The sequence below is a fragment of the Monodon monoceros genome, unplaced genomic scaffold, assembly GCF_005190385.1.
Source record: "Monodon monoceros isolate NGI ecotype Baffin Bay Population unplaced genomic scaffold, NGI_Narwhal_1 Super_Scaffold_7, whole genome shotgun sequence".
NCBI classification, from domain to species: Eukaryota; Metazoa; Chordata; class Mammalia; order Artiodactyla; family Monodontidae; genus Monodon; species Monodon monoceros.
In genome coordinates, this window is record NW_021703784.1 from 42,422,614 (window position 1) to 42,446,465 (window position 23,852).

The window sequence follows — 23,852 nt, forward strand, 5'->3', positions numbered from 1 at the left end:
CCACAAGTGTATTAATTGGTTGAAGCAATGTGCCTCATCTTCCCAGAGAATAAGGAAGTACCAGGTTTTTATTAGGTATTCTCTTCCCTAAAAGCTGATGTACGCTGGTGTCTTGATCCTTCCTGTGGAAGCTTGGAGTACCCTCTACTTTTTGAGTAATCTGACTCTCTTTAGTAGCTAGTATGCAACAGGCTAAAGAATGAATAAATTATTATCTGTAATAGAAAAATCGGTCACCAAATTAAAGAATTAGAGCTTGGTTTACAAATATTTAATCAAAACTCATCATGATGCTAAGTGATTCATTCTTTGATCAGTTTGGCAGTTTATTCAAGTATTTACTGAACTTCACCTGAGTTAGTTTTTCCCTGATTTCACAGCTATGATAATATTTACTTAATTCTGGTCACAAAATAAATACATAATCTGAATTATCTGTTCATTGTTTCCGATATTAATCCAGGTTTAATCTCTAGCAGTAATCTTCCAATCTCTTCCCAGTACTCACAGGGACATACATGTACTTGGAGAAGCCTTGCATGGGTACATTACTCATGTTCATGTTGGCAGGGAGCATGGAGGTGCCTGAAGAGATCCATGCATGTCTATCAGTATTTTTGCCCACAGCTGCTATTTGCAGGGGCCAGTGCCTCTTAGGCTTACTGTCTGACTGACACCATTGTTTAAAGGAGACTTACAATGTTTCTCAAGTCGTAATCTGTCTGCAGTTGTTTCCCTAGGTTTCCTTAGCTTTACAAGTATCCTTCTTGTTCTTAGATTTCTTTTCTGATAGTGATGTGATCCATTCTAATGTTTAACAGACATCATGTGACATCCTTTGTCAGTGTCTAACCCTTGGAGTAGATATACTTTTTGACATCTGCAGATTAAAGAAATAAATATCATCCACTGATGCCACACACACCGTATTACAGCAGTTCAGTGTGCAGACTCTGAAGCAGATTGCCTTCCCTGCTGACCTGGTGAACTGGGTGACCTAACCCTCTGTGCCTCTGTTCCACCTGTGTGAAAGGAGGAAGATAATAATACTTACCACTCAAGCACGATATAAAGATGAAATGAAGTAATAAAATATTTTGAACTGAGCTTGACACAGTAAATACTGCATTTTAGCTGCAGATGTTATTTATTGCTATTCATTTAAAATTGCATCTAGAATTAACTAGATTTGCATGTTTCCAAACACCATAGGAAATAGGCTGTTCATTTATCTTGCAGGATAGCTTTTATGTCAAGGTACTTTCGTCCACCCACCCTTATTAATATTTAGGGAAGTACTATTTATTCAATATTTCTAAATTACTGCGAGATGCTGATGTGAGGCACCACTTAGGTGACCACTTAACATCTTTATGAGCTTCAGTTTTCTGAACTGAAATGAAAATATGCTAATTAAAGGTTTCTGGGGCTGAAAATATTTACATAAAATTCTGGATTAAATACAATTAGTTTATTTAAGTTACAGAATATTAACTATTTTCATCTTCCCATAGCTGATTTAATGTCTAGTTTGGCAGAATTTTAGGAGATGCTGGGGGACATAGAAGGGGTAATATAATTCTGTTTGTGCTGTGCCTAGGCAGTGTTGAGTTGGTCCAGGAAAGAGCATAGGAGCAAAAACTCTGTGCATGTAAACAATGCCCACTTAAAGAATGTTGCGGTAGAAGAGAAAGTTGTGGTAAGGGCCAATTAGTAAATACAGGTGGGCAGGGAATCTGTGTGTCTAGACCTAATTTAAACTAATTTTGTATTATTCATGGTTTTTAATACTCTCATTTTTTCTCTCATTTATATTCATTCTCAGATATACTCTCATTTATTCATTATTGAAGATAACTAAAAGTCAAGGAATTTGTAATTTTATGACACAAAGATTTCTAGAAAGCTGAAAGTTTAATCAAGCCGTTAGTATTTGTTGCTTTTATTCACAATGCCGTATACCTATTTATATTAAGATTTTTTTTTTAGTAATTGTTTGAGAGTTTAATTTATTTGTATGTCGCTAAAATTTCAGCAGCTAGATCTGCTTTATAGTAAATGATATTATGTTTTTATATTAATAAACATAGAATTGGCTGCTGAATTCTACCAGATAAGTTTTTGGCACTTACAGATATAACCATATAATTTTTTTAACATCTTTATTGGAGTATAATTGCTTTACAATGTTGTGTTAACTTCTGCTGTATAACAAAGTGAATCAGCTATATGTATACATATATCCCCATATCCCCTCCCTCTTGCGTCTCCCTCCCACTCTCCCTATCCCACCACTCTAGGTGGTCACAAAGCACAGAGCTGATCTCCCTGTGCTATGCGGCTGCTTCCCACTAGCTATCTATTTTACATTTGGTAGTGTATATATGTCCATGCCACTCTCTCACTTCATCCCAGCTTACCGTTTCCACTCCCCGTGTTCTCAAGTCCATCCTCTACCTCTGCGTCTTTATTCCTGTCCTGCCCCTAGGTTCATCAGAACCTTTTTTTTTTTTTTAGATTCCATATATATGTGTTAGTATACGGTATGTGTTTTTCTCTTTCTGACTTACTTCACTCTGTATGACAGACTCTAGGTCCATCCACCTTACTACAAATAACTCAATTTTGTTTCTTTTTATGGCTGAGTAATATTCCATTGTATATATGTGCCACATCTTCTTTATCCATTCATCTGTTGATGGACACTTAGGTTGCTTCCATGTCCTGGCTGTTGTAAATAGAGCTGCAATGAATATTGTGGTACCTTTCTCTTTTAGAATTATGGTTTTCTCATGGTATATGCCCAGTAGTTGGATTGCTGGGTCATATGGTAGTTCTATTTTTAGTTATTTAAGGAACCTCTATACTGTTCTCCATAGCGGCTGTATCAATTTACATTCACACTACATTAAGATTATTCTGATTCTTTTACTGACTCATTGAATATAGACTCCATTTGTGAGAAATACATTTTAAGAGCTAAAATATGGGTTAAGAAGTGACTTATTTGCCCTATATTACATGGTGTCACAGAGTGATATTTACAGAGGATAATGTAGCTGACCTTCTTTAAGTGAGACTCATCTACACTGGTTAATATAGGCTGATGAATGGACTGTGGTAATTTGGATTGGGAGTGGGTTCTCTAGTGAGCATAGTGTCCCTATAATCTTGAGCATCTTATAGAGACACCTAACAGATAATGAAACGTGGAAAAGGGTGTCTTTTATTTAGGGAAAGAATTCATGAGGAGAACTGACTAGTTATTGAAATGTGTGTGTACGTGTGTTTTTTAAGGGAAAGCCATTTTTTAAAAAACGTTACCTGCGATGATGCTGGGGAACATTGTTCTAAATTATAATCATGCTAATTAGTCACATTCTTACATTCCTGAATTCAAAGTTGACCCATTGCCAAAACCGGGCACATCCATTCTCATCAGAATGTCATAGAAGACATTGCACCATGAAAATTCGCAGAGCAGGAATAGATGTGTCAGAAATAGATAGATGAGTGAAAAGCAGGAAATGAATGCATACTTAATATAAAGTAAATATTGATTCATAGGTTAGAGGAAAGAAATGGAGATAATGAGCTTAAGTTTTGTTGCTCATTTCTTAGCTGTCATCATCATTATTAACTGTGAAGGCTTTAGGTTTATAATGTATTTAGAATAGAGGGTAGCTATAAATATTCTTATCCTTGTAAATGCAGCTTCGGGATGTAAAACGGTTGAAGACATTTGGCATAATTTTACTCACAAATGACTTGCAACCATGTTGGCAATTAGGCCAGCAAAACATATTCCAATGGCTTTGAAAGTTTAATCATAATACATATAAAAATATTGTGGAAAACAGGAATAAAATGTCACGTATCTCTATTTCGTTCTCATAAAGATCAAATTCTCTGGATTGCTTAATGTCAGAACTGTTTAGAGAGGGGAATACTATTTATGACAAAATTCAGAGCTCTTTCTTTTTGGCTTGGTTCGCCACCAGAGGACAACCTTGATTATTTGGACAATAAAAGCAATGTCTCAACTTAATGTCATTTCCAATGGGCTGTTTAAAAATGGCTTAAAACAGTGATATTGAGTAATATACTTAAATTGCAGAGCCTCAGATGACCTTTCCAGATGTCATCTATTCTCCAAATTGTCTTCCTTTCTCTTCCCAAAGAAAGTTTTGAGTTCCTCTTCCTCCAGAGACCCTCCCTCCCACTTCAGTAATTTTTGTTCAATCTGCACATTTGTAATATATTTGTTACCTGAGTGAAGTTATTCTCATTCATAAGAAAAAATAGCAACATTTAACACTTTTTACATGCCAGGATTGTGTTATGTGCTTTATATGCATTATTTCATTTAATCTTTACCATCCCCTATGAGTTAGGTAGGACCATCTTCCCAATTTTACAGATTTTACAGATTAAGGGACTAAAATTTAAAGGGGTTAAGTGACTTATCCAAAGTCACATGGCAGAGCTGGGTCTCAAACCCAGGTCTGTTTGGCCCCCAAATTATACCTAATTATGCTATACTGCCTCTCATTTATTCATCTGTCCATTTTTCCATTCTTCAAATATTTATTCAAAAACTACATGCACCAGAAGCAGTCATAATTACTGAAAATACAAAAATGATTAGGACATAGTATATGGCTTTGTGGGACCTAGAGTCCCATTGGGGAAAAGCAGAATCAGAGTTTAATGGAGAAATTAATTATAGCAATATGATAAGTCCTATAAATTATAGAGAAGTACTAAATTCAATCGGAGAAGAGAAGATAAAGTGTCTTCCTGTCTAGGCAATTCATGTAAAGTTTAATTTTCCCTTTGGGGAAAATCTTGACAAGTGCTATGGAACCAGATGAAGAGGCTTTTTATAGATGGAACAAAGAGTATAACAGCATATGGAACCGTGAAAGTGGGTGGTTCATTGAGAGATCGTATTTCATATTCAGGAGGGAAGTGATAAAGGATCGATTCTGTCATAATAGTAATAGGGAAAAGCAGATAGATGTCTGAGAATGTTAGGAGGCGCAATCAGCAGAATGGGATGACTATTGGACAAAAAGAAGAGGAGGTAGAGGATGAAAGGGTGAGGGGAGGGAAGGGAAGAGGAAGGACTTTAAGGAAGGAATTCAAGCAGCTTCACTTGTATCGCATGCTGGCTTACTGTCCCCATGACTGAGGACAAGTGGGAGGTCTTTCTGAACATGATTTTCTTCCCCTCTATTTCAAATACAATATTAGCACTACAGGAAAAACTCCCTGTTTCTCCTTTACTCTCACATACAATACTTCTAACACCAGGTACGTGGGAGTTTTTTCCGCACCAACCAATTCTTTAACACCAGATGGGTGTCTGGCAATTCAATTCAATTCTGACACTAACCAGAGTTAGTTGCAGACCCTACAGCTTAGGGGTTCAGTCCCCTAAGATTGCTCGCTCCCACTTCAGATGCCAATCACAAGTAGGAAGTTCCCAAGTTACTTACAGCGTCCGCCCAAATTAGCTACAAATCAGGGTTCCCATGATCCTCTCCTTGGATTCTGTCCTTTGCTCACAGAACTCAGGGAAACACGTACGGATTTATTATACAATAAAGGACATGAAAAAGCATACAGATGAACAGCCAGATGAAGAGATACATAAGGTGAAGTCTGGAAGTGTCCCAAGTGCAGGAGATTCTGTCCCCATAGAGTTGGCGTGCACCACCCCCTTGGCATGTAGATGTGTTCATCAACCTGGGAGCTCTCTAAACCCCTTTTTATGGAGGCTTCGTCACAGAGGCATGGTCAGTTATTAACTTCATTTCCAGCTCCTCTCCCCTCTCCAGAGAATGGGGGGGTGGAGCTGAAACTTCCAAGCTTCTAATCATGGCCTGGCATTTCTGGTGACCAGCCGCATGCTGGAGCCCACCAAGAATTGTCTCATCAGAACAAGAGACATTCCTAGAATCAGGAAATTCCAAGAATATAGGAACTCTGTGTCAGAGGCTCCTATCATTGAGGAAATTACAAAGGTCTTAGGAGCTCTGTGTCAGGAATAAGAGTCAAAGACTAAATACTAGAATAAAAGATTTTCCTAGTACCCATATGTAGAAGAGTTTAGGAGCTCTGTGTCAGGAACTAGGGATGGGTGGGTAGATAGACAGATAAGTACCTTCCCTCTAGTGTTGCTTTGAGGAACACACAGTGCCTGGCATAATTCTACCTCGTAAAGCTTTGTGATTGTTAAATAAAATGATGTAAAGTACCTGACTTTTTGCAAATGTGAATTCTCATTAGTATCCCCATTCCCAGCTCTATTCTACCTTTTCCCAAAGCTATGCCTCACCTCAGGGCAGGGTGGTGAGGTTCTATCCCTTCATTCCAGTCTAGATCCTGCCAGAACGGACATGTTCTGCCCAACAATGATGGCTCTGGGTGATGGGATCTGATGGCACAGTGATTACTCAGGAAGGGACTCTTTCTATTGTGGGCCTGCTTATGACGGATGCACAGCTGTTCTAGTAGTTTCCACAATCACAGCTAATCATAACATTCTTCATAATGTACATAATATTAAAGGATTACTTTCTCTCATTTTCTCATCCCTAAACTTAGGTTTTCTTTTATTTAGTAGATAATATTCCAACACCTGGCTGGCAGGAGATCTAAAAAAATTGATATTTTTAGGATTCTTAATTCTTGAATATTTTCGAATCTAGGCAAGCATAATGTCAAAATTAAGCTGATCTATCCATAGATAGTAGGTCCCAGCCCCTGGGCTGGAATTCACAAGTAAAAACCCTGCCATCAGGACTGCAAAAGCAAGTTGGACCACCAAAAAAAAAAAAAAACACACCGAACAGTTCTACAAAAACTGAGGCATTGCTGAAATTGTGAACATTCTGCTCAGACATATGATAAGTCAAAGAACTCTGTTAGTGCAAGACTAATGGACAAGGAATAAGGATGCCTCCGTGCTGAGTGAGAGAATAACTGGTTCTGGACTCAAATAAGAACTGGTTCAAGGATGGGGCCAAGATGAACCTGTAGCTGGGAGGTCAGGAAGCTGAAATCTTAGAACAAGTTGAGGAAGTAAACACTTTCTAGGAGATTAAGTTAAGCATATTGGTTGGATTCTCCATCTAGTGCCTTTGAGACCATTTACTTTCTTTGTTCTGCCTCATCCTGCATTCTCAGCTGTCATACATCTTCTCAGACATCAGCTGTTTTTAGTTTTTTTAATTTTTTATTTGTCTTTGACTCAGAAATTGTCTATAAGTTGAGAGAGAAAGTGGCCTAAAGTTCTTCCTTTGTTAAAAATCTTAAAATCCTATCTTAACATCCTTGGATAGAAACAACCTCCTTTTTGCATAAGGTGATATATAGCTTCTCAACAATATTCTCAGCTCTAGAAGAGTGAGATATTATCAAAGTTAAGCCATGATTTTAGAAACAGTTTATGAACCTATAGTAAAAATGAATATTAAAAAAGCAGTTAAAATTAATCTATTCATAATGGTTATGGTAGTATAATTTTGATAATATACTTGTTTTATGGAACTTCTAGCCAAAGAATTTTTCTCCTTGCAGCCCCTAAATTAATTAACGGTTTCTGTTGGAAAATCTTGATTAAATGATTCAGAACTCCAAGAAACAGACATCAGTCAAAGCAGTTTTTCGAACAATGTCGCTTTTATTTATGCATGAGATTGTATTATGTATTAATCACTCACTCATTAATTACGGAGATTTCTTAGCCCTCTGCTGATGAAGTTTTCTTCCTTAAGTTGTTCCTAAAGTCTAAGCGGTGTGGACCACTACCCACCACCTCCCACCAAGTCTTAACTTAAATGTTAAGGGCTTGCCTGGGTCACCATATTTAAAATCCCCATCTGCACCAGCTCACTCTCTATCCTCCTACCTGCTCTTGTAGAACCATCAATGTCACCTGGGATATTGTTAGAAACACAGACTTTACCCCAGACTTACTGACCTAGAAAATCTGGGGGCGGAGGCCAGCACTCTGTGTTTTATAGCAAGCCCTCCAAACGATTCTGATGCACACTAGCATTTGAGGACCATTAGAGAAAGATAGAAAGATTTCAAAGACTTTCTCAAGCTTTTTAACTCCCTCCCACTCCTTGTTGTTTTTATTGATATGATTACTTCCTGGGAAAGGAATAGTCTAAAACTGCAACTGTCCTTTCCAGGGAAACAGTTAATCACATTCACCTTTTTCCCAGAAACAACTGTTATATGAAGGATGGCTCTGAACCCTTCCATCCTGCAAAGCAGCAATTTCCAGGAGTTCCTTGATACAATGTGCCCTTTTCATATTTTGTTTTGCCTTTATGTATTATCCCTAACGAAAATAATTTCTAATTGACTGTAATCATTAATATGTGATCATTAAGAAGATGAGCTTTGGAGTCAGTCTTACAAGAAATTTAGTAACGCTTCTTAATAGAAATGTGGCCTTGAGAAAATTACTTAACATTTTGAGTTTTTGTTCCCACCCCAGTAAAAGGGAGATTATACCTTCCTGTAAAGGTTGTTGTGTGAATTAGGAGTGAAGGTGTATATAGAACGTTTAGGTAGGTCCTGGGTTAAATTAAATGTTCAATGAGGAGTATCTATTATTATGATACCTTATTTTAGGTTTTGGGAGGTAAGGATCTGAGATAGTTTTTGATTTTTTTTTTAAATTAGAATCACTTTTAAAGTAAAAGTTAATCAGATGAAGATAACAAAGGCAAATAATTTTCCAGAAATGTACATTTGCATCAGCATTAAATGTATGTAAATTATAACTCTTTATTCTTAATAATAAAATCTAACATTTATCACACACTTACTATGTCCAGGCACCATGATAAAAGTTTTATCAAGTATATTTGCGTTCAGCTACATAAAACAGAAACATAGCTAAAAATGATGAGGGCTTGTTTTTCTCATGTGACAAGAAGTACCAAGGTAAGTGGTGGCTTATATTAATTCAGGGTCAGCATATTACATGTGAGGTGTCTGCAACTCCTCTTTCCTTCTCTCGATTGCAAGATGCCTCTTTCAGCTTCAGCCATCGTATTCTCTTTCCAGACAGAAGAAAGAAGAGCAGAGGGCATAAAAGGTGCAGGCAAGCTGAGTCAGCATCCTCCTTTACAAGGAGCTGCTCAGAACCCCAACCCCAAGCGTCTTACATCATATTACCCTAAAGTGGGTCTTATGTCTTTGTAAGAAAGGGTGGGAAATGTAGTCATTTTTTTTTCTTAAGTGGATACATTACTGTAACGCCACCACCAATTGGGAATAAGGGAGAGAAAACAGATAAAGGGTAGACAACCAGTGGTCTTTACCTTGCCTGAATTATCTCATTTAATCCTTACAATAACCAGTGATGTGTGTATTATTTACATAACCTTCTGTTTACAAAGAGTGTAATTGAGGTACAAAGTGATAGGTAACTTGCTCAAGGTTACATAGCTACTAGCTGCTGAAGCCATGATTTAAACTCGATTTAGAGCCTACATTCTAATTTACTATATTACTATATAGTAAACACATAGTTTTATTCATCTTCCTTAAATTTTCTTTAATAGCTCTTTTAAGTTGCAATTTTCCCTCCTACTTGGATTTTAAAAGGCTATTTTTCTGCTGTTAAAATCTCTGTACTGAAAGTAATTGCTGTGAAAGTTTTGAGAACAGAAAATTTTACCCTACTGTGAGCATTCTCCCCTCTAGTGAATGAGGTTGCAAGTGTATTGTCTCTAAATTAAAGGCAAATGAACCTGTTGAGCATATTTTATTCTTTCAGTACTTCTTTCAACCAAAATTTTTTAGTGCCTCTTGTACGCCAGCAACTGGAGATAACAACTGAGCTAAGCTATTTTAACAGCGTCCTGGTTTTCCTGGGTTTTTGAGTTAGTAGTAAAACCCAAGGAGGAAATCTGGTGATTCCTAGACAATAGGGCTAGCTGTATTTATAAAAATATGTTTTATTTTTTATGGCATTTTATTGTTTTCAAAGCACTTTCATGTGTAGTATTTTGTTTGTTATACCCATTTATTCTATGAGTTTATCTTATATAATTTACCTCTTTTTTATTAAAAGCCTCTAATCAATCAGAGAGTAAGCATAGAAGCTAGAATGATAGAAACTTATAGCAGTAGAGTGATTATTTCTTCCTGTCTGAAAAATATTGCAGCTGGTAAGTTGTATCACAGCCGAAATCCAGCATTTTGGGGTTCTGTTATTCCAAAATCACCTAGGGAGGAAAAAAATGATGGCAGGGGAAGGTGAGACAAAACATTAAAATCCATATACTCAGGGTGGTAGGAGGGCAAAAAAAAAAAAAATCCATATACTCACAAAATATGGTAATATTACACTTAATTCCCAAAGGCTGTCTAACTTTATAGGTTGAGATTTTGTTGATGGTATTTCTGAACTCTTACTTTCTTGGATTATATTTTTAAATATAGTTCTGTGTCATTGTTCTGGTTTTGATTTCAGAGTCTACAGTTATATATATGTGTATATATATATATATATATATATATATATATATATATATGAGAGACATTACTTGCCTGTCTTCCTTTTCAACCACTTTCTTTTTTTCTGTTGGTATTTAGTGATCATTTTTCTACAATAGTTATTCTCTGTCTCCTGGTAATGCTGATATGAATTATGTATGATTTTATTTGCATTCCGTATTGATCGTACAATTTTGGAGAAGATTCACATTCAGGTAGCAGACATTACCCTCCAGATCTTGAAATAACTAAATCATCACTTTCTATAAAGTCACGAAGAAGATAATATTCACAGAATACAAAAGAAAAATAGAGGGAAAAATCTCACTTTATTATCAACATTAATGGAATTCTCTGGAAAGACACATTACAGCAGTGCTTCTCAGACTTTAATGTGTTTACAAACCACCCAGAGGCCTCAATAAAACACAGATTCTGATTCAGTAAGTCTGAGGTTGGATCTAAAATTCTGTCTTCTAACAAGTTCTCATATAAAATTAATGCTGTTGGTCCAAGAACCACACTTTGGATGGAAACATACCACATATCAGTCAAAGCCTAATGAAAGGCTTTTCATTCCTTTCAAGGTCAAATTTTATCACATCTGTAACCAGGGAAGAGAGGAGTGCTCAGCATGCTGTACAGAAAAGAAGAGAGTAGAATAAAGAAGTCTCTTGCCTCATGGTCACCTATCTTTGATAACAAAGGAAAATCTGAAAGCACACCCCAGCGAGCTGAATTACCAATGATTAGTAACATAATATCTGTAACAATGTTTTTTCCTTAAAGTCTGTTTTATCTGAACTAAGTGTTGACTACAAATATTTTACTTTTGAATAAATTTTCCTCCTATATCTTTATTCTTTAACTTTCAACTTTTTTGTACCCTATCTTTTAGCTGATTCTCTTGAAAAAACCCATGACTCAATTTTATTGTCTTATTTTAGTCTGACAGTCTTTCCCATTGAGCTGAAGATGTTCGTTCATTTATGTTGAATTACATTCTACAGAATTATTTTGTACTCATTATTTGTCCCACGTTTTCTGTTTCTTCCCCTACCCTCTCTTTTTTTTTTTTTTTTGCCTGTGAAGACAAGATGCATAATAATGACATTTTACTTTTATTTCTTAATTGAATTGAGCTCTCTACACTAATGGAAAAGAAATGACAAAACAAAATATAGCATAAATAAATTTGAGGTTTAAGAGTTCATTCACACTAAAATTAGCCAGCAGCTAAGCCAGCGAGCTATATACCATGCTTTCAGCAGGAGATAAGTTGCCATGTGGAAAAAAGAAGAAAGCTAGGAAAGGGATGGAATGATTTGTTTGAGAAAAAGAAATTGTAAAATATTTGCACCTAAATGCAGATAAGTGGACAGAAAATAAAAAGATTCGGTTATCATCTTAATAAATAACATTCCAAATTAAATACAATTTTAAAAATAGCGCTCTTTGTTGGAAAGGCTGATGTAGTATAAAAGTCTAAACTAAAGATCTAAAAGTGTTTATTTTAACCGAATATATTCCCTCTAAAAGCTTTCAGAGGTAATTTTATTTTAGTGTGGCTTGCAGATGGGTTTAAATATATGTTGGAATGGGGTGTGAAATTTGGCTAGGTGTTTTACCTGAAGATTCACTAGGGGTTGGTCAGCTTATAATTCATGTTTCCAGTTAACTACCTAGTGTGTGCACAGTTTGAAGAGCTTGGTAGCTTTTCTTTTATATTATTTGAACTAGTTTTTGCATATTAATAAGCATTTCAAGTCACATATTAGCAGATCAAGCCTAAGTTAGCCAGCACAATACAAAAAAAAAATCAAAGGGCAAAAACAAATTCTCCTTAACTTTCTATAGGAACTAATTCCAATAGTGGGGATCCACCTATATGTTTATGTATGTGTATGTGTGTATTTAAGAGTGAAAAATAAACATAATATAGCATACTAGATGCTCAATAATAATCTTACTAGTATAGAAAGCCTAAAAATCTAAGCACACAAACGTTAGTAATTTTAATACATGTTTGATATGGTAGGAGATAAAAATAATTGCTTGGGGTCGTAACCCATAAGGAATGTCCTACCTAGATGAATCAGTGAAGTGAGTGCTAAAGCCTCTATTTGCTCCTAACATCATATGTATTTATCCCCAAAAGTTAGAGCTGGTTTTAACAGGCCATATGGGTGGTGGACAAGAGATAAGTCCTGGGCTCTGAAGAGGGTTGGAGAGCAGATCAGAGACCCCTGCACATGGCCCAGTGGATAAGCTAGAGATTAAATAGTCAGCTCGGCAGAAGGAGGTGGTAGAGATAATTGACTTATTTTGTCCTTGGTTCTGAAGGGAATTAGAAAAGAAATCTCCCCTGATATTTAGTAACCACAAGCTCCCTCTCACTTGAGTTGAAACACTGAATTCACAATATGTATATAGCCCACTAAACACAGAGACAAAAATTTAGTTTAAAGTGATTCCAGATTCATGGTGTCCTTTGGTGGCCTGGAGGAGGAAAATGAAAATACTCTTTTGGAGGGACACATTTTAATCCTCAAAGTATTCCTATACATGAGGCACCAAAGAGCTCGTATTTTTAAAAAAATGAAACAAATCACATGTTAGTAAAAGTGTATATTAAAAAGTATAAAGCAAATGTTTAATATGTCAAAAGAAATAAAGGAGAGTATTAAAATAATGATTAAGAGACAAAGGACAATCAAATTTCTCAAAACACTTTTGAAAAAGAGCCAATAGACCTTATAGAAGTGAGAGATACAATATCATAAACTTGAGCAGTTTATCGCAGCCATGGAGAGAATAATGAATTGTCAAGTAGAACTGAAATGATTATCCAGAATGCAACACACAGAGACAAAGGCATGGAAAATATGAAAGAAAGGTTGAGGTATGGTGGATGGAGTGAGAAGTTCATGCATTCCTTTACATTAGAGCTTCAAAAAGAGAAAAAGAGAGAGTGAAGGAGATGTAATATTTGAAGAAATAATAGCTCAAATTCAGGGATATCAATGAATCTCAAGCAACATAATAAAAATAAATTCACCCTAGGAAAAATCGTAATTTACTTACAGAAAGGTAAAAGCAGAGACCAACACTTAACATAAAAGTAGTCAAAAAAAGAAAAAAGAGAGGGGAAGAAACAAAAAGTTGGACAAACAGTACAGGTGATATTGTGGTACGTAATCCAACATCACTGAACTAAATTCTACAGTTCAAAGGAAAAGGCTGTCAGACTGGAATAAGAAAATGAAACAGGGCAATAGCTGTTTTCAAGAGATTTGCTCAGAACATAAAGGTAAAGACAGGCTGAAAAGTTAAAGAAGGTGAAGAATACAGCAGAGAAATTCTAACCAAAGAAATATTGTTTCGGATAAAATAGACTTTAAGATAAAAATATTTTCAGACATAAAGAGAGTTAATATTCCGTGAAAAAAAGGTTCAATTCATTATTTCTCTGGTTGAAAGGATTAGAATGAACTCCTTTTTCAAGAAGACAGTTTTGATTTTTTTGGTTTCATAAATAGAAATGGAGTTCATTCTGGTGGTCAGTATAAACCACTTCTTAGATGTGTGACCTTGAGGAAATATTTAAACTTCTAGAACCTCAGCTTCCTAACTGAGGAAGTAGAATGATACCACTTAACTCTTGTTTAATAATTACAAATAATTCATCTAAAGCATGTAGCACTGTGCCAGTCTCATAGCTCTATTGATGTCAGAATAGTCAAGGAAAAAGCTGTTGGTTTTACATTGTAGTATCTTTACATAGAAAGAAAGATTAGGCCTATAAATTTATTTTGGTTAGAAAAATAATCCTTGGGCTGTCTAATTTAGTTCAAAGATAGCTATTCTCTTATAAAAATCTCACTACCCCAGAGGCTTGTTATATTCTGAAATTTCATTAAAAATAACATTTCCTTTGACATCAACCCAGATAGAATATGTGGAGGAATGTCCATTTTTGCCAAACACAGGATTGATGAGATCAAATCAGAACTTTATAGAGATGTGTTTTGTAAACTTTAAAACACTATAAAGTTGTTCAGTTTTATTATCCACTTAATGCCAACTAAGAAAAAATATTTATTTTTTTTACCTTTATATACTGTTTTTTTAAATTAAATTGCTAGGTTTTAAAAATTTTTTATTTTAATTTTTTAATTTTAATTTTTTATTTATTTTATTTTTAGCTGTGTTGGGTCTTCGTTGCTGCACACAGGCTTTTCTCTGGTTGCGGCGATCAGGGGCTACTCTTCGTTGTGGTGCGCGGGCTTCTTATTGAGGGGGCTTCTCTTGTTGCAGAGCACGGGCTTTGGGCACACGGACTCAGTAGTTGTGGCTTGCGGGCTCTAGAGCGTAGGCTCAGTAGTTGTGGTGCACGGGCTTAGTTGCTCTGGATCTTCCTGGACCAGGGCTCAAACCCATGTCTCCTGCATTGGCTGGCAGATTCTTAACCACTGCGTCACCAGGGAAGCCCTGGACAGTTACTATTTTATAAGAAAGTCTTTTTTTGTAATAGGAAAAAAGCTTTAAAATGGCAGTGTTTTATATATATGGGTCTTTTTTTTTTAACATAAAGATATCTGGAACTAGGCAGTCCATAGAGGGTATGGCAATTTTATAGTCATCATAAGTGTTTAGACCATCAAGTCAACATTTCAGGCACCAGGAAGGAGAAAAGAAGGGGACGGGGATAGAGATGCAACTTTCAACTGAGACAGCTTCCTTCAAGGAACCTTCCAGTTTTCCTAACTACACTTCCATTTATATCACATTAGGCATAACATAGTCACACAACCGAAATAGATGCAAGACAGTCTGGGAAATGTCGTATTTTGGCTGGGCACTTGCTTCCCTGAATAACGTTAATGTTTTTTTACTAAGCAAGAATGAGACCTAAATGTCCATCGACAGATGAATGGATAAAGAAGATGTGGTATACATATACAATGGAATATTACTTAGCCATGAATAATGGCTCAGAATGAAATAATGCCATTTATAACAACATGGGTGGACCTAGAGATTATCATACTAAGTGAAGTAAGCCAGACAAAGACAGATATCATACGATGTTGCTTATATGTGGAATCTAAAAAAAATGATACAAATGAACTTATTTACAAAACAGAAATAGACCCACAGACATAGAAAACAAACTTATGGTTACCAAAGGGGAAGGGGGGAAGGGATAAATTAGGAGCTTGGGATTAACATATACATACTACTATATATAAAGTAGATAACCAACAAGGACTTACTGTATAACCCAGGGAACTATACTCAATATTTAGTAATAACCTATAAGGGAAAATAATCTGAAAAAGAATAGATATATGTATATGTATAACTGAACCACTGGAAACTAACACAACATTGTAAATCAACTATACTTCAATCAAAAAAAAAGCAAGAAAGAATGGGAGGCTGAATATTGAGTGAACGATTTTCAAGTTTCATTGTAGTTAAGAAGGATTTCACACACATACATTTGAATATACAATCACAAGTAGAGTATTCAGAGATTCCTTTGAGAGTGTGCTCTGGCTATTTCTATACTAATCAACCTAACCAGGGCAAGAAGGGGAACAGGGTTAATTTCTTTTCTGTTCACATGGTAAGCGTTTCAGGAAATATTTCTGCTGCTATCTTTACCATGGAGAATAATATTATTGAATTTAGACACAATAAAACAAGATATTTTAATTTAGTCCAATATAGTAATAAAATAGATCAAAGCTTTAACTAGTCCTTAGCTAACTATCATGGTCCTATATACATTTCTCTACACTTTAAATGAATGTTTCCCTCAAAATACCAATGCTTTGAAACAGATGTGCTTGTGTTAATATTGACAGTTCATAAACAACACTCCTTGTTCCTTTAAGCTTATCACTATGAGAAACAATGAAGTGAGGCCCGAGCCATCACAAAGCCTAGACACTAGATTTATCATGTTTGCCACGTATTATAGAAATTTAATTTAACTCATTTTCATTTTTTCCACCTTTGTCTGCCTTGTCCACAGGCTCTACATTGATGGTCCCTTTGGAAGTCCATTTGAAGACTCACTGAACTATGAGGTTAGCCTCTGCGTGGCTGGAGGCATTGGAGTAACTCCTTTTGCATCAATACTCAACACTCTGCTGTATGTCATTTTGATCCATTATGTTAGTCCAAGTAGAGAACTGTCAATATTTCAGACAGCTCTCTTTCAGTAAGAAGTAATTCCTTCCAGAATTCTTTTACTTATTGTTCAAGGAACTCCATTTACTGACTGATAAGGGGAATAACTGAGTGATTCTCAATACGTGGTCTATGGCTTTCAGCGTGTTCTCTTGTAGAATAACGTCAGTATCACAATTATGCATTCCTCTGTCCTTTTCCTCTGTTAAAGTCATTCCACCAGCCTCTGTTTCTTTACTTTCTCATCAGGGGCAAGTGGCATTACTAATGCATTTAGTCAACAAATATTTTTGAGCACCTATGTGCCGATTCATCTTATAGTTTCTGGTAATACAGCAATGACTAAAGAGAGTTTCTGCCCTTAAAACGTTTACATTCAAATGGGGCAGGAAGAAAATAAACCAGTGAAAAATTCATAAATAACATTATTTCAGAAAATATTAGAACTATGATGAAGAGAATAGAGATTAATGGGATATAGAAATAAAGGGCCCGGGTTATTTTAGAAGTATGGTCAGGGAAAGCCTTTCTGAGGAGATGACAAATGAGCACATCATTCCTTGGTCTGTTACTCAGCAAATTTATAACAGACTGAAGAATAAAAATTTCAAAGGTAAGATTGCTTAACCAGGATATACTTATTCAGTTATTTTAGTTCTAGCATTATAAGCAAAAATTAATGGACAGTAATTGTCATGAAACCCACAAACAAAATCTATTCTGTTCACTTTTCAAGAAAACACAATTTGCATTAAAAGTTTGTTTTATGAAGTACTAAAAAAGAAATAATAAGTTGAAGTGATACTTGATATAAATCTGGGACTTTTTGAAGGTTCTTCAAAAAATAACTATATTCCAAACCAGAAATTGTTTCTGAAAACGTTTTGCAAGTTATTTGGACACCTAAAGTTTAAAAAAATGAAGAATACTTTCTTAACCTCAAGCCTACTTCATAATTATACGGAGGAATCCAGACTTGGAATTGTGAGTTGCTAGAATGAATTACATAGTAGGTGGTTGTGAAATCTCTTTCTTTAACAATTATTAAGAAGGGGGTAAAAAACTAACTTTCTGGAATGGTTTTGGCTCATTTTGCCTGGAAGCCAGGGCAAGATGACCATTGGAGCCCTGTTGAGAGATAGAATTCACTGAAAATAGAGAACTTTCTTTTCCTGAGATGCAGAGCTGATATTATTCTAATTCAGGAGTTTAGTTTATTGCCTTCAGATGGAAATGGGTGATATGCATATAATATCCACAAGCATGAACACTTAAATTCATGGAGTATATCATATCTTTGAGTCAGTATATTGCATTTTAAATAAATTTGGGAGTTAAAGTAAGTGGTATGTCAGATGCTACAATGTAAATGACTGTTTTTTCTATAGGTTGCTTACTAATGAGAAGCAAAATTTCAAGTATATAGGGATTCTTAATTTTTTTGCCATCATAATCACTATCATGTTATTTTAATTTTAAAGGGATGACTGGAAACCATACAGGCTTAGAAGACTGTATTTTATTTGGGTGTGCAGAGACATCCAATCCTTCCGTTGGTTTGCAGACTTACTATGTGTGTTGTATAACAAGGTAAAATTAGGTTTGTTTTTACTTTTGCAGCTTTCTAAATTTAAAATAAATTATTTTATTTCAAATTGTAAAAGTAATAAGTGCTCACTATAGAATAAACCAGAAAATATGCAGATAAGTAGTGAGGAGGAAAAAAAAATCCCTTAAGCTTAAAAAAAAAGAGGTGACATCTGTTAATAATTTGGTACACATCTTTTCAGATATTGGTATCTGTGAATTTGTGTGTGTATTTAGAACATGTTTTAACATAGAAAGGTATGCATATGGCTGGTGATGTATGCATATAGGATACATATGCATGCAAATGTGAATACATATGAGATTGTGACAGAGGACAGATAGAGGAAAACATCAACAGGCAATTACTATTACACCTTTCATCCTTTGTTCTAGTAGCTCTTTTTTTTTTTTATAAATTTATTTATTTTTGGCTGCATTGGGTCTTCGTTGCTGCACGCGGTCTTTCTCTAGTTGCGGGGGGCGGGGGCTACTCTTCGTTGCGGTGCGCGGGCTTCTGACTGCGGTGGCTTCTCTTGTTGCAGAGCACGGGCTCTAGGCGCACAGGCCCAGCAGTTGTGGCTCACGGGCTCTAGAGCACAGGCTCGGTAGTTGTGGCGCACGGGCTTAGTTGCTCCGCGGCATGTGGGATCTTCCCGGACCAGGGTTTGAACCCTTGTCCCCTGCATTGGCAGGCGGATTCCCAACCACTGCGCCACCAGGGAAGCCCCTCTAGTAGCTCTTATCTCTTATCTCCACCTTTGATATTCCAAGTTGGATCATCAGCAGACTTTTGGCACAGTATACAGAATTTCAAAAATCCCAAATTCTAAGTTTTATTCCTTACAGAGATGAAAAGCAGGCATTTTCGTCTATCCTACATGTAATCTGTTACTTATCTATTAATGTATCTATCTTTATTTTTTAAGTTATTCAAGTAATACACATATGCATCTTTGCTACAGATTTTTCTAATAATCCACATGAAGCAAAATCCCCACCCAGTCTTTGTAACCAGATGTAACTCACGAGCATTCTATACGTTCTACCATACTATTTGTATTGTTCTGCACATTGCTTTCTATAAACTTATTACTATCTAACCAGACACAAAAGGACAACTGTTGTGTGCTTCCTCTTATATAAGGCACCTAGAGTAGTCTAATTCCTAGTGACAAAAAGTAGAGTGGTGGTTGCCAGGTTTCCAGGAAGGAGAAATGAGGAGTTACTGTTTAATGGACACAGAGTGTCAGATTGGGAAGATGAAGAAGTTCTGAAAACGGATTGGTGGTGATGGTTGCACAACAATGTGAATGTATTTAATGCTAATCAACTGTATACTTAAAAAAACAGTTAAAATGATCAGTCTTATGCTATGTATATTTTACCACAATAAAAAAAAAGTGCAGATTTCTGGGGTTCACCAAGGGCCCGCTAAATCAGGAGAAAAAAAAAAGGGAGAGATGAGAAGCCATTGAATGGATTTGAGCATACTTATATGATTGTAGGTCATCTTGAGAGTGTGTGTGAATATACCAAGCCTCGGGGTACTGCAGTTTCTAGAGGGGCAGAAGATGAGTGATAAGTCAGTAAAGGAGATTGGTCAGAGTGGCCAGTGAGGTAGTAGGAAACCAAGAGGTAGTTCTGTCCTTGAGGTAAGGGAGAAAAATCTTTCAAGAAGAGCATCATCGTGGGTATTTTTTCTAGGTTAATGCCTGAGGCTGGACTTCCTGAGTTGGAGGCTCTGAGAACTTTGGGAATGAATTTAAATTTTTAATATATACTAAAAAAATGTCCCCCAAGGAGGCTAAAATAATTTACATTTCCACCAAAGAATATAAGAGAAATTTATTCCAAACATTATATTACCAGTCTTTCAAATTTCTATCCATCTCTTAAACAGTGGGATCTCTAGTTTTCCCTGAATGCTAGTGAGACTGAACTTCTCTCCCTATGCTTATCAACCACTTGTATTATTTCTCGGATTTCCTAATTCTACCTTTGCCTGTTTTTCTAGTTTAAAAAAATTGTTTTGAACTGATAGAGAGCCTATACTTTTTTTAATAAAAGGCTATAATTGGATCCAAGATGTGGAAAGGCACATTTGAATAATAGATGCTTTATAAGGCAAGTAGCAGGGCAGGAAAAGAGTAAAGGAAAGAAAAAAATATAAATGGCTGGACATTCGAAGTAGTTCAATCTTAAGATTTCTTCTCAAACTTTTTGGTGGATATGCTTTACCCTTAGGATTCCATGGAGTAAATAATATAAAAGCTTAAAACTAGTGTAAATAATGTGGTGATGATTATCTCTACACACACCTCTGTATACCTGTTTCGATTTTTCACATCAAGAGGATGAACAGTGGTCCTGCAATTGTGCCTCTGAGGAAGATGTTAAAAAGAAGTCTTTTTTTATTTTCTGTGTTTGCAACTGAGTTACCAAGTTCAGTGTTTGTGTGTGTGTGTGTGTGTGTGTGTGTGTTTCTTTAGTAGATACTATTGCTTGTTTTCAATGACAGATAAGTTAAAATGGAGACATTGAAATCATTAAATACATTATTTAAGTCTGCATACTTCTCTCTGGAGGCTGTGGGCATCAAATACGTTATTTTTTTTCTTTTTGTTTAAATTAATTTTTATTGGAGTATGGTTGATTTACAATGTTGTGTTAGTTTCTACTGCACAGCAAAATGAATCGGCTATACATATACATATATCCTCTCTTTTTTGGATTTCCTTCCCATTTAAGTCACCAGAGTGCATTAAGTAGAGTTCCCTGTGCTATACAGTATGTTCTAATTAGTTAAGAGAAAAACAAATATTGTATATTAACGCATATATGTGGAATCTAGAAAAATGGTATAGATGATCTTACTTCCAAACAGCAGTTATTGATGCAGGAGTTATTGGGGTGATCTCAGAGGAGCATCCTGGTAGACATTTAAGACAAAATTCAATGCAAGCCATGTGTTTTGTGAGGTGCTATCCATTACTGGCACCTGGAAATTCCTGTTTCCTCACAATTAAAATTCATAAACCCTGATTCAATTCCTGAAGGGCATTAAAATGACTTTAGTGTTTGGGTATAACTTGAGGCAGCTGTGGTATGGAATTTAATGATTATATTTTAAGACTATTATGATAAGAGAATCATCACTTATCACTTTAAAAGTTTTTAAAATGTGTTTTTATTGGGATTTTATAACTTAGAGTTTCCACCTGTCAGAAAATGTATAGTTTTAGATCCAGAAGAAACCTGTAGGATAATGTCATTTAACTCTATCATTGTCCTGATGAAGAAACTGAGGCCTTTATAAGTTGAGTAACTCCCTGGAAATCTCAAGGTTAGACAGTGATGGCAGTAGAAACAAGTCTCTAGCCACCTGCCAGGTGCCCTTACTATTATAAAGGGTGCCAGAGGAGTGATGTAACCTCACTTAATTACTCTCTATTTGCAAAATGACTTCTTTTGCGTTCCTGAACCTTCTGTTTGGAGCCCCAATATATATTCATTAAAAAATTATTACTTTCACACTCTGTAAAAACAGTACTTGAAATCAATTGATCCTTTTGCTGCAATAAGGTCCAGCAAAGCCATACCATCTCCATCAAACCTACTATGCCCACTGATTCTCAAGAAATAGTTTGGCTGTTGAAGAAGTGCTGGTCTCTTCTAAGCCTTTCCTCAGGTTCTACACATCAGATACTCATCTCTGTTCTCCAGAGCACACCATGGTTATTGTGTTCCTTGCTTCTCTTCTACTTCTTGTTTTTTTTACTTTTTGACTCCTTTTCCTTATCTTTCAGCATCTCCTTATTTCAGGGTGGTGAAAGGAGGCCTTAAGAAGAATAATATTTTTTTAAATGTAGATTTCAGAAGTCAGGATTCAGTCAGAACTAGGCCAGAGTCATTAGCAGATTCATTTTTGCCTTCTGGTAAAAGGAAGCCTATGGGGACAAAACCCTTTTACCCCCTTTGTTGAATTCATTTTTCTTCAGATATTTTTCTTTGTCAGTTTATTTTTCAAGATTTCAAAATGTTTGAGAGCTTTTCCAGACTATTTTATTTTGGCAGGTATATTTGCTGCCTCATACATTTTTATACAAGGGAAACCAGTGCTGAATAGGAAGAAGGTAGGAACTGGAACCAGGTTTTGTTTGTTTTGTTTTTTGTGATTCCTAGCATGCCTATTAAATATCACTTTTTACTTTTAAAAAATCATATTCTTTCTGAGTGAACTTTTTAGTAAAATTTAGAGGCTCTTAGGGAATAAAATAAGAAATAATTGGGGAGGATTTAGGGGAATATTAGTGTAACATTTAGCGTGTTTGATTTTATATCTATGAAGATAACAGAGAACTAATCCTGTCCACTACCTCCATCATAACTAATTAAACCAGTAGGTGACAGGTTATTAATGTTAGAATCTGCCATGTCTGTGGTACATATATATGTATGTATATATGTACATTTGCTCGTAGATGTTGGCTGTGATAAGACACGATACATCTTAACAAATCGTAGAATCACATATGTTAGGATAGGAGAGAGTCTGTGTATACAGAACAAATTTTAATGTCTATTTACTTTTATGTCCTGTCAGTTTTGGAAAGAGAACAGACCTGACTATGTCAACATCCAGCTGTACCTCAGTCAGACAGATGGGTTACAGGTATGTGATTGGATGTTATTGTAAATTAAACAAGCCTCTTGAGAATAGAAGATTTACTGTAGGGGCTGTGTGGAAGAAAATTTCTGCAGGTGGTTTGAAGAGACGTTTCCCAGAGGAAAGCCTGTTTTGGAATGTGTCCAGCAAACTCATGCCTTGTCCTTGAAGTCAACCGTATTCTCCCTTTCACAGGGAGCCAGAACAGACCTTTTAGTTCATCTCTCTTCTCTCCACAGTTGCCTCATCTAGAGATGAGGACATAAGCGAATAGTCTTGTGCTTATGTTCATCGAGGGGAGGTTTTTTTTTTTTTTTTTGCAGTACGTGGGCCTCTCACTGCTGTGGCCTCTCCCGTTGCGGAGCACAGCCTCCGGCCGCGCAGGCTTAGCAGCCATGGCTCACGGGCCCAGCCGCTCCGCGGCATGTGGGATCTTCCCAGACCGGGGCAAGAACCAGTGTCCCCTGCATCGGCAGGCGGACTCTCAACCACTGCGCCACCAGGGAAGCCCCGAGGGGAGGTTTTATGTGGCGAGAGAAGATAAGATCATACACAATTAAGCTTGTTTCTCTTCAAGGGAAACTAAATAAAGTAACAGTCATCACGCATTATTTTACTTCACTATTAGACGCTGTGCTGAGCATTTCATATAGGTTATCTCATGTAATTCCAACATATTCAAGAGGTAAATGATTTTGCAATCCCCATATCATAGATGAAGAAACTGTTTACAAACAACATTGAAGAGCTGTACAGACCTGAGCATGAATGCTTTCACAAGTTTTATTGTAGTATTTTCCATCATACATTTTCTATAATAGTTTGAATACAAAATATGAATGTTTGTCAGTTACTTTGAAACTAA

General features: G+C 36.0%; 1 protein-coding gene across 1 annotated transcript in view; it reads left to right on the plus strand.

Moving 5' to 3' along the window:
* Window positions 1-23,852, plus strand: part of NOX4 (NADPH oxidase 4) — a 145,243-nt gene that overhangs the window by 110,042 nt on the left and 11,349 nt on the right. Inside the window, exons 14-16 of the mRNA XM_029209577.1 lie at window positions 16,574-16,693; window positions 18,213-18,321; window positions 22,925-22,993. Coding sequence (XP_029065410.1) covers window positions 16,574-16,693; window positions 18,213-18,321; window positions 22,925-22,993 — 298 coding nt within the window. The remainder of the gene's footprint in view (window positions 1-16,573; window positions 16,694-18,212; window positions 18,322-22,924; window positions 22,994-23,852) is intronic.